Source organism: Homarus americanus, unplaced genomic scaffold (assembly GCF_018991925.1).
Source record: "Homarus americanus isolate GMGI-L3 unplaced genomic scaffold, GMGI_Hamer_2.0 scaffold32583, whole genome shotgun sequence".
Classification (NCBI taxonomy): Eukaryota; Metazoa; Arthropoda; class Malacostraca; order Decapoda; family Nephropidae; genus Homarus; species Homarus americanus.
The window spans coordinates 14,181,779-14,192,927 of record NW_024713129.1 but is presented as its reverse complement, the minus strand read 5'-3'; the positions used below and the strand labels follow the sequence as shown (position 1 = coordinate 14,192,927).

Below are 11,149 nucleotides of genomic sequence, written 5' to 3'. Positions count from 1 at the left end.
TTTCAGGCGAGTAGGATCACCTGAAGATTAGACACCTTAGCTTACTTCACCTTTAGACATCCTAGTTTAGTCACCTTTGGATTGATTTTCCTATTGGTAGCCTAATCCCCACAGGTAGCATTAGGGTATTTCACCTTGAAGTAATTCTATCACTTGTCGAGTAGTTTTGTCAGTCACTTCTTTCTTGTGATCATTGTGTAGTTGTGCGTCATTTACGTCTCGCCACCTTAGCAATAATTATTCAATAATAATTCTATCCTCATCAATTTTTACTGAACATTAGCATTAAATTTTGTTCATCAAGGTTAGTTCTCATAAAAAGACTCAGGTTTTCAACAAATATTTATTTCATCTAAAATTATGCCAATATATAAATATTCTCAAACCTTCTCCAGTAAACGGTTAAAATATAAATATTATAAAAACATTACTTTGTAGGTACTGTACACCATCCTGTGCATTATTATTGTACAGTGGTCATTGTACAACAGGTAATTAATCACACCACACCATGCAGTGATTGTAACTACAAACCACAACTTAATTTTGCTCTGATGTTGAATTATACTATAGTACAGTACTTCCAAATTGTTATACAGTACATGTCAACTGTTTACATTGGCTAGGAGACTGACTTTCTAGACTTAAAATTCTTATTCGGGCAATTTTAATTTGAACAAGTCCAGCAAGTCAAAAGCCTCAATCTTGTAGTACATTAGAGTTCAATCTTTAATATACTTTGAGCTCAATCTTTAATATTTTGCAGATTTGATTTCAATCTTTTCGTAAACGTTTCATGAACGAGGGACTGAAATCTGTCCCGCAGTCTGGTAAGGGCAGCTTCCTTCGCCTTCAGCTTCTTGTTTTTCTCCTCAAGGAGTACCACAGTTCCTTCCATATCCTTCATACTTTCCTTCCTCTTCTGCCTGCATTTTTTCGATGCCTCGTTGTTCAACACGCGAATTCTACGGTACTTTTCTTCTTCCGACAGACACGTATTGGACTGTCTGGTCCTCTTGGGAGAGGTGGTGTACCCAGATGTTGAGGCCAATGGTTCCTCAAGTGCCTCAGACTTTTTTCTCTTCCTGGGTGAGGTGGTGTACCCAGACGTTGATGCCAATGGTTCAAGTGACTCTTGCGTTAAGTCTAAGCCCAGCAGATCTGTGGTTAAGCAATCATCGAGAGGCACAGTATCCCTGAACCTGGCGGGCCTCTTGGAGCTCCTCCTCTGTCGGGTTACTCTGACTGTACTAATATTAGAGTGTGCCACTCCTGCTGCACCACTAGATAACGGAGTAGAAGGCAACACAAGAGACTCCACACAAGGGGATGGCGCCAACAAACCCTCGAACTCTCCAACTGACGGTGAGGATATCTGAGGTTCCTGTAAAGGCCACACAGATTCCGTCCCAACTGTCTGTGAGAGAGCCGTGACATGTGACGTATTCAAGAATGACTCAATGGAAAGTGAATTCTGGTTGACTGGGGTGTCATGACCTTGGTAGACACTCTTAGCTCCCTCAGTTGGCAGTTGAGGTAGAGCACTCGCATCACCCTCACACGGCCTTCCAAGTCCATTATTCATCTGAATAAAATAAAATTAATAAAATAAATTAAGCTTGTTACTTCTTGGCTTCAGGTGCATAAGGGAAAATATTCAAAACTAAAGGTAAATGAAGCACTTTCTGTGATGTAGTTGACCAAGTCACAATGATTCACTCACTGATAGCAGCCTCCAAAAGAACCAAATTTCTCCACCTTATGACCAACAACTACATTTGGTACCTTATGTATATAACCCTTACAACACAAACAACTATTCCATTATCCTCATGTATTATTACTTCATCATAAATGGATATACAGTACAGTAAGGTCATCTGTTTAGGGCTATCATCTGGACACAGAGGAATTAGGATTTTGTTCAGTATCTACTGTACTACTCTCATTGAATCTATTATTTAAAAAAAAAAAAAAGTATATATATATATATATATAAAGTAAAATGAAAGACAAGTGTTTTAGAGAGTGCGAGAGAGAGAATAAAATGTAACAGTGTGGTAAAAAAAAAAAACCCTGTACTGCATTAAAAACAGGTAAAAAATGTGGTTCCTCGATATGTTAACTAGTGTCCTGGGTTGCATGGAGTTAAACATTTGCACGAAATTGTGAATAAAAAGTTACAATACTCTGATATTTACCTCAGTGTCTAGTAGGCCTGACTCTTGCATGGCACTGTTGAGGAGATCATCACTGTTTCCAAGGAACATGTCCAGATATGTGGTATTGGCATTTAACTCATCAATGTCCAGGCTGTGTGGGAGGATTTTATTGATGTGCTCCATTATTTCTGGGGAAATTTCTAAATTATTCTCCAAGTCCTGGGGTGGAAGAGCATCTGAGAGAAATGGAGCAGAGAGATTCACTGTGCCCGAGTCTTGTGTAAATGATGATCGTTCATGGCTATTGAGGAAGTCTGAAGGAGATAGTGGTGGATGGGGATGGCAGAGTAGTGTGTTGGTGGTGGAGGGCATCAAGGTACTCAAATCAGAGGCAACATCAATACAGTCTTGTGGCTTCATTATCTGTTCCTCCCTACAGATGTCTTGTTGATCTTCCTGGTCACACTGGGGTGAGGTGACTGACGGGAGTGGACTGAGGTCAAACAACACCATTGACTTGGAATCGTCCTCCAGTGTGGTGGGGCAACCATGTGCTGGCTCACAATTCACTTCCATGTTACAGCTACTGAAACTGTAAATGGTTTTGCCATCCAAAATCTCATCAAACTCTGCAACAAATAGAAACTACAGTTAAAAAAATTATAAAGTTTACTTCTTCAAGATTTGAGACAGCACATTTTTACAGTTATAGAATTAATTTGACACTTTCTTACGGAAATTATGTGTTAGTGGTGAGAACCGATTTCTGTAAATTGTCTTGGTACAGAAAAACTATTCAGACTTTAATCATTTGGTTTTCAAAGTTTTCATTTCAATTCCAAACAACCACCAACTTAATGTTCAATGCACAAAAGTATTTTCACTGTCAATGTAAAGCTTTAAACACAATTGGCAAAAATCCTTTCATTAAGAGAGCAAGAAATTTTCACAAGTGCCAAAATTAGCTATCACCAGCACAGTTCAACTTCAATCACCAAACGCCAAATCTTCACAATACTCCAACACGTATCATAATATCCTCCGGGTGATGATGTGAGTATTACTGATAACTGCAGCTGACTGCACTCTTACCCCACATCCTCAACTTATATACGGTACAATATCCAGGAGGGGTTGCCAGAGCACCAGTTTCCAGATACCACCTTTAGATCACTCTTCAGGTTCATAAGGAACACTGGGTAAACATACAGTATTCACACAGTATTCACAGACTGCACTTCTTTAAGAGGCCATTACAGACATTTGTGGTTTTAATGGATTACGAATTTCAACCCAGTAAATAGGTCCTTTTTTAGTGAGTGATGCTTTCTGATGGAACATATCAACATATGTCTAAGAAAAATGTATACACACAGCATTACAGAATTTATGGATCGCTAAGGAGATCACGTAATTGACTGTATTGCCTCGGCAACATCGTCCTCACTTGGGGAACCTTAGCTTGATGCCAAAGTTTAGTGAAGATCTGTGTTACACCGGTTTAATTCCAGTTAAATTTTCTGAGAGAGAAGGGGGATGAGGCGGGAGAGGAGCTGGGGGGAGTAGGTGAAGTGAGAGCATAACTGGGGAGTTAAGTGATGCAGGAGAAGAGCTGGGGGGGTTAGGCGAAGCAGAAGAAGAACTGAGGGTAGAAGAAGCAGGGAGAAAGAACTGGGGAGGTGTTAGGTGAAGCAGGAGAAAGAACTAGAGGTCTTAGGTGAAGCAGGGAGAAGAACACAGGGGAGTTAAGTGCAGCAGGGAGAAGAACTGGGGGGTGTTGGTGAGCAGGAAAGGGCTTTGGGGGGTGTTGGTGGAAAGCGGAGAGAAAACTGGGGTGTTAGGTGAAGCAGGAGAAGAAGAACTGGGGGTGTTAGGTGAAGCAGGGAGAAGAACTGGGGGTGTTAGGTGGAGCAGGAGAAGAACACAGGGGTGTTAAGGTGAAGCAGGGAAGAACTGGGGATTAAGTGAAGGCGGAGGAGAAGAACTGGGGGGTGTTAGGTGAGCGGGAGAAGAACTGGGGGTGTTAGGTGAGCGGGAGGAGAAAGAACTTAGAAGTGTTAGGTGAAGCGGGAGAAGAACTTTGGGGGGTGTGCAGAATTGACAGAGACTGGGGGTGTTAGGTGAGCGGGAGGAGAAGAACTGGGGGGTTTTAGGTGAAGCCCAGGAGAGAAAGAACTGGGGGTGTTAGGTGAGCGGGAGAAGAACTGGGGTGTTAGGTGAAGCAGGAGAAGAACTGAGAGTTAGGTAAAAACAGAAGAACTGGGGGAGTGTCAGGTAAGAGCGGGGGAGAAAAACTAGAGTGTTAGGTGAGCGGGAGAAGAACTGGGGGGTTGGGTGAAACAGGGAGAAAGAACTGGGGGTGTTAGGTGAAGCAGGAGAAAAGAACTGGGGGGTGGGTGAAGCAGGAGAAGAAGAACTACCAGGGGGGTTGGGTGAAGCAGGAAGAACTGGGGTGTTAGGTGAAGCAGGAGAAAGAACTGGGGGTGTTAGGTGAAGCAGGAGAAGAACTGGGGGTGTTAGGTGAAGCAGGAGAAGAACTGGGGGTGTTAGGTGAAGCAGGAGAAGAACTGGGGGTGTTAGGTGAAGCAGGAGAAGAACTGGGGGGGGTTTGGGTGAAGCAGGAGATCTGTGGCGGTGATTAATGATGGTCAAACTCACTTATGTCAGGTGTGTTGAGCTCACACGAGGGAACGGTGGTATAAGTGTTCGCCGCGGCCATAGAATGATTGTCTTCTCCAATTCCACTCAGCTTCAGCAGCAGTTTTGGCTGTAAGGGTTTGTTCAAGGGGAATGTTTGCCTTTCTTTGTCTACCATACAATACTACACACAGCACAAACAAGTATACAGCATTTAATTACAAATTTCCAGGCTACAATAAGGTAAAGTCTTATACAGTAGTACAGCAATTTTGAGTTTTATATTTTATTTTGTTAATGGAGAAGTATAATCATTAAGCTAGTTATGTGCTTAAACAACTTTAGGTGAAGGGCAGTAAAAACATTACACACTTCAACAACTTCTAGACTCACCTTGCTTGCGGTCAGGTTCCAGCAACAGTCTGGAGTATGAGGATCCCAATCTGCTTTAGAGTGGGTTCCTTGCCCTGTAATATTTCTAGGGGCTCCAGCCTCAGTTTTGGTGCTGCCTTCTGACGATGCATCGTGGAATCTGGGGAGGAAGAATGTAAGGGAAATATTAGAATCTATTTTAGGTTTAGTTTACACTTAAGTTAAAGCTGACCAGTGAGAGTTGACTTGGAAGATGACCTTTTAGTCTTTACTTAACTGGACTTTTTGGACTTGGTCATTTACATACAGGACTTGATCCCAGGGCTGGTTAAAACCCTACAGTTAGCAACTTACACGGCGGAAACACAGAGCACTCCACTGCATTGCTCGGTATTTCGCTTGTTAACTCAAGGAAACCTATTTATTTTACCACAGGCTTACATGGATGCTGTTGATGTGTTCGCCCACCCAAGGTCTGGATCTTCCAGTCGTGGCTCTCAAAGCCAAACTGTTTTATGAACTTTGTGCTCAAGTCCTGAGAATTCCTGTCGTTATGACTTGTCTTTACACACAAACTCTGCAGGCAGCAGCTTTGACACTACTGGCTGAGCTGTAACTGTGTGTTCAGTAGGGGTTGGTTCAAGGCCAAGTTGCTCCAGTTGCTGCAACACGTGAGCCTCCAGGAGGGTTGTGTTGCAGAAGCAGGTTGCAGGGCCCACCTAGGTGCCAAGAGCAGGTCACCACGGGCTCATCAACCTGCAGTCACATACTATCACTATCTTTACTCAGCAGGTACACTCCTGATGATAAGACAGAAGCATTATCTTATATTTGTTGTAAAAATACATAATTCTGTTTTAGGATTGATTATTATCATTAGCAATAACACAGAAATTATTTGCCTTGGCAATGATTTTAATATTTAAAATAATCAATGCTGGTGGTTTTGTGTGTGTTGGGTGAGAGGCCCCTCATAAGTACTAAACCATTTTCCTTAATCAATGTAGAACTGATGAGGAATGGATAGTCCAGTCTCCAAATAAAACCTTAATACAGCAACCTATGACAACTGCCACATGGGCCCTGAGTCACATACAGTACAGTACTGTGCCAGAGACAGACCGAGATTAGTTGAGTTTATCTGCCCCTTCTATTGTTTAATCATCAAGTGTCATGCCTGTATCAGCAGTAAAATAAGGCATCCTCTTGGGAACAATGTTACCCATCTCACCACTGAGGAGATGTAAGATAATTTCTCCAGTTCTTACTTATTTAAACCCCAACCAAGTGGTGACTCTAGGACACTAAACAACACTACAGTATCACTAAGTTTTACACAAGTATCAGGGCTGTTTAAACCATGTTATATGAACCATAATAAAAGGGGACTAGCAATTCCCCCATGGTAATAGGAGTCCATCATGACTACACACAGCTACAGGCTTACAACAAGAGGGACAATCAAGAGAAAACTTTACCACGTGTTGATGTCTACTAGAAAATTTTTGCCAAGTTTGGGTAGAAAATTTGACAAACCCACATTTGGCATAACAATCTAAAAGTACAATACTCGTACAGTACCCAAAAATTTTATTTGATAACTGTAGTTTAAGCAAAGACTTTGGAGGAGTTCAGGAGTATTATAAAAGTCTTAATTACATCGACTTAATTCAAGTAAAGAGACCAGGTGGAAAAATAAAATTCCCCAATAATGAAGAGTCACACTGATGGTGTCTTACCCATGTGTGTGTGTGTGAGCGAGCGAGACAGATCTATGCTAGCCTTCTACTATATACGAGGGTACGATATAAAATTAATTGCACTTTATTTCCATTTACAGCATTTTTCCCTTTTATGGAAGGAAAATGAAATTAACCATTACTGTACACCACATCAAGTTTAGAGTTTGACTGGCTAAATATGTTAAGTTATTTCTGAAATTTAGTTATCTAACTCAATTACTGTACAGTCTTCTTAAATAATACCAGGGAGATACTCGGATGATGTTACAAGTTTTAAACGAGTAATGTACAAGACAAGTACTGTACCAATTCATACGGAAAGCACTGTACTTCTTGTCTCAACCCGGTATGTGCTTAGGGAAGAGAAATCGACTTATCAATAATAATAAGCCGTGCCGTAGTTATAAGCATGGCCAGAGTAACTCGGGTCAGGCAGTTGTATATCACATTAAGTCAGGTTGTAAGTATTGATGCATTAAGTCAGGTCAGGTTGTAGTTGCTGATTCATTAAGTCAGGTTGTAGTTGCTGATGCATTAAGTCAGGTCAGGTTGTAGTTGCTGATTCATTAAGTCAGGTTGTAGTTGCTGATTCATTAAGTCAGGTCAGGTTGTAGTTGTAAGTATTGATGCATTAAGTCAGGTCAGGTTGTAGCTGTAAGTATTGATGCATTAAGTCAGGTCAGGTTGATTGCTGATGCATTGTCAGGTCAGGTTGTAGTTGTAAGTATTGATGCATTAAGTCTGGTTGAAGTTGTAAGTATTGATGCATTAAGTAAGGTTGTAGTTGTAAGTATTGATGCATTAAGTCAGGTCAGGTTGTAGTTGCTGATGCATTGTCAGGTCAGGTTGTAGTTGTAAGTACTGATGTATTAAGTCTGGTTGAAGTTGTAAGTATTGATGCATTAAGTAAGGTTGTAGTTGTAAGTACTGATGCATTAAATCAGGTCAGGTTGTAGTTGTAAGATATGGTGCATTAAGTCTGGTCAGGTTGATTGTAAGATATGGTGCATTAAGGCAGGTCAGGTTATTGTACAGTACGTATTATCAAATTAAGTCAGGTCAGGTTGTAGTTGTAAGATATGGTGCATTAAGTCGTCGTAGTTGTAAGATATGGTGCATTAAGTCAGTCAGGTTGTAGTTGTAAGTACTGATGCATTAAGTCTGGTCAGGTTGCAGTTGTAAGATATGGTGCATTAAGTCAGGTCAGGTTGTAGTTGTAAGATATGGTGCATTAAGTCAGGTCAGGTTGTAGTTGTAAGATATGGTGCATTAAGTCAGGTTGTAGTTGTAAGATATGGTGCAAAGTCAGGTCAGGTTGTAGTTGTAATACTGATGCACTAAGTCAGGTCAGGTTATAGTACTGATGCACTTAGGAAGTACTGTATTAAGTCAGGTCAGGTTGTAGTTGTAAGTACTGATGCACTAAGTCAGGTCAGGTTATAAGTACTGATGCATTAAGTCAGGTCAGGTTGTAGTTGTAAGTACTGATGCACTAAGTCAGGTCAGGTTATAAGTACTGATGCATTAAGTCAGGTCAGGTTGTAGTTGTAAGATATGGTGCATTAAGGCAGGTCAGGTTATTGTACAGTACGTATTTTATCAAATTAAGTCAAGTCAGGTTGTAGTTGTACTCACTGGATTCGACGAAGACGGCTGAAAATCAATCTTGAAAGGTTGGGGTCGCTTGAGAAGGAAGCTGGTCACTGCCGAGCCTGTAAGTCCAATAAAATCTAATTAAATAAACAGTACTAATAAAATTACATTAAAATACAGATTAAACAACGTGGTGGTATGTATAATCTTAATGTATTTGAACACCTACACGTACTCTTGTTGGATTAGTACTCTGCGTAAATGAATACACGATTAGTTGGGTTTGGTTAAGTACAATGCATACATCCACTCACTCGCGTATAAAAACATACAACCATACACGCAAACTTCTTATACTCTTTAATAGTATACCAAGGCATGTACAGAACCAGTGAACTCCTTAAAATGTTCACAGAAATTAACAACTCCCTGAAGTCATTTATTAAGGTGGATTGTTATATTCCATTAGATACAAAATTAACGTAAAAATGTCCTTTTAGTTCTATTATTAACAGGGATTAATTCTTCAAGTTATCTCCACCTCCCTCCACAATAAATTTTTTTAATACCACTATCTTCTTATATATATAATTTCGTCCCAAACTATTTATGTATAACTAAAATGTACAAGATTTTTTGGTTGTCCTTAATTTTTTGCGGTTGATTATATGTAGCTTTCCCGTAAATGTTCGACCCGATTCGACTGCTTAAAATGTACAGTTTAATGTTCAATGGGTAAACTAACACGATTCCCTTAAAATACATGTGACCACATTCAAAACACCGTAACTTCCCAAAAAAAATTCAGCATCTCACATTATCTTTTAAAATGTTTTGATCTTGACACAATTTCCGAAAATAGTTCAACCACCTATAACAGCAGAATTTTCCTAGTGTTCATATACCTATCAAACTTGACCCAAAAAATACTATTCTATTAACAATTTCCTACTTGACTCGTCGTTAAATCACACGTCGGCGTTTTCATAATAGTTTACCATGCTAAATCACCAGCGAGTCAGTCAGTCAATATTACAACAAAATACGCACATCATCACATGAAAATCTTAACCATTCAGAACTTAGAAAATCTTAAACGAACTTCTAGTACAGTACTTTGGCGGGTAATGATGATGGTGCAAAAAAGACCTTAATATATTAAAACTTGAAGATTCTCCATCAACTTATTTCACCGGAAGATTTGCCAACCCCCACTATCCTTACCCCCTCCCCTCAAGTGTTAGGGTGGTTAATCTTCAGGTCAAATAATATGAGGGTGGAGAATGTGTATTAGTAAGCATCCTTGGTGAGTCAGAACTGTACTTGAATTGGACGCGATTTTTTGTGTTGTACTTGTTATGTGACTACTGTAACTTTACTTGTTACATGTACAATACAGTACATCTGAACATGTAGTAAACTGGAACAATTATTCACTCTGCACTTGCAAAAATATCTCTAACAAAAGGTTATCGTCACTTTTCTCTCCACAAGACGTCACAATTATCATCTTACCATCACCAACAAAACTACTTAAGAAAAAATAAATAATTCCTAGTTTTCAGAGTCGCTTCTTCTTCCACCAAATAAAGGAAATATTTTCATAAGAACAATCACATACTTACGTGTTTTCTTCAGTCACATTATATAGTTAAACAGTAAAGATAACAACATCTGCAGTACACCTTCCACAAATTAATTCACATTTTTCCCAGTCCAAAAATGTCAATCGCTCACTTATTTTCCCGCAAACTTAATGACTAGGTAAACAATATGAACAATGAATTTACCTTCCCAAACGTACTAGTAGTGTACGTTTAAAAGCTTTCTTTGCTCACTGGTTGTGGGTGTTTTCACCCAGGGTGACGCAATTCCTTTACTATCTTTGCGCCGAGTGTGGAAGCGCGCTCTCCTCCTCCAACAACTACTACATAAATGTGCGAGGTGCGGCGCACCCGGCTGCTTATATGAACTTGATGACGTCATCAGTGTGACATCATAACTAGCCAATCAGAACAAGGCTGGCTTCGAGTAACCAATGAGATTCGAGTAAAACGTACACCAACGTGCTCTGTTCCAGGAATTCCTAGTTGGGTTAAAATAAAGTTTTTTGTATAATTCTCTCATATTTTGTTAAATTTTATATAAATTATGTTAATTTAAAGTTAAAGACTTGGGGTAAAGTCTTCAAACTTCTGTAAACTATCTCGGTTTAAATAAAACAGTGAGGAATGCGAGGAGAAAGTTCACGTATTAACGCGGATGAATACCAATGTAAAACTTGTCAGATATTTCCATAACATTATTAAGAAAATATTAATTTACGTTAAGTGATCATCTAATTAATGATTACTCTTGAAAAATTTTCGTAATATAAAATACTTAAGATTTTCAAGTGGTTTTAAAGACACTGTTCTGGTCAATAGTATATAGCACTTATTTGTTAACCTTAGTGCCGGGATATTAACACAAAAAAGTTGTTAATGGCTTTATCCTCTTAGACAGTGATTTAGATGATATCATAGTGACGTACAAAAATAATATCCCAAACACTAGAATGAAAACATTCACTTTGACTCTTCAATAGCACCGCAATAATTCATTTTAAATTTAGTAGAGCTGGCAACTCACCGCCCACTGGGA

General features: G+C 39.6%; 1 protein-coding gene and 1 long non-coding RNA gene across 2 annotated transcripts; both read right to left on the bottom strand.

Moving 5' to 3' along the window:
• Nucleotides 1-329: 329 nt before the first annotated feature.
• LOC121867931 lies at nt 330-5,201 on the bottom strand. Its single transcript, XM_042368080.1, has 4 exons — nt 5,193-5,201; nt 4,821-4,929; nt 2,202-2,791; nt 330-1,585 (listed from the first exon to the last, which is right to left on the bottom strand). The coding sequence occupies exons 2-4, from the start codon at nt 4,879-4,881 to the stop codon at nt 746-748; spliced, it is 1,491 nt and encodes a 496-aa protein (XP_042224014.1). The 5' UTR covers nt 4,882-4,929; nt 5,193-5,201; the 3' UTR covers nt 330-745.
• Nucleotides 5,202-5,251: 50 nt separating this feature from the next.
• LOC121867925 lies at nt 5,252-10,455 on the bottom strand. The gene is made up of 3 exons (XR_006089268.1): nt 10,297-10,455; nt 8,549-8,625; nt 5,252-5,331 (listed from the first exon to the last, which is right to left on the bottom strand). It is a non-coding gene; the product is annotated as an uncharacterized LOC121867925 (long non-coding RNA).
• Between the last annotated feature and the right edge of the window lie 694 nt (nt 10,456-11,149).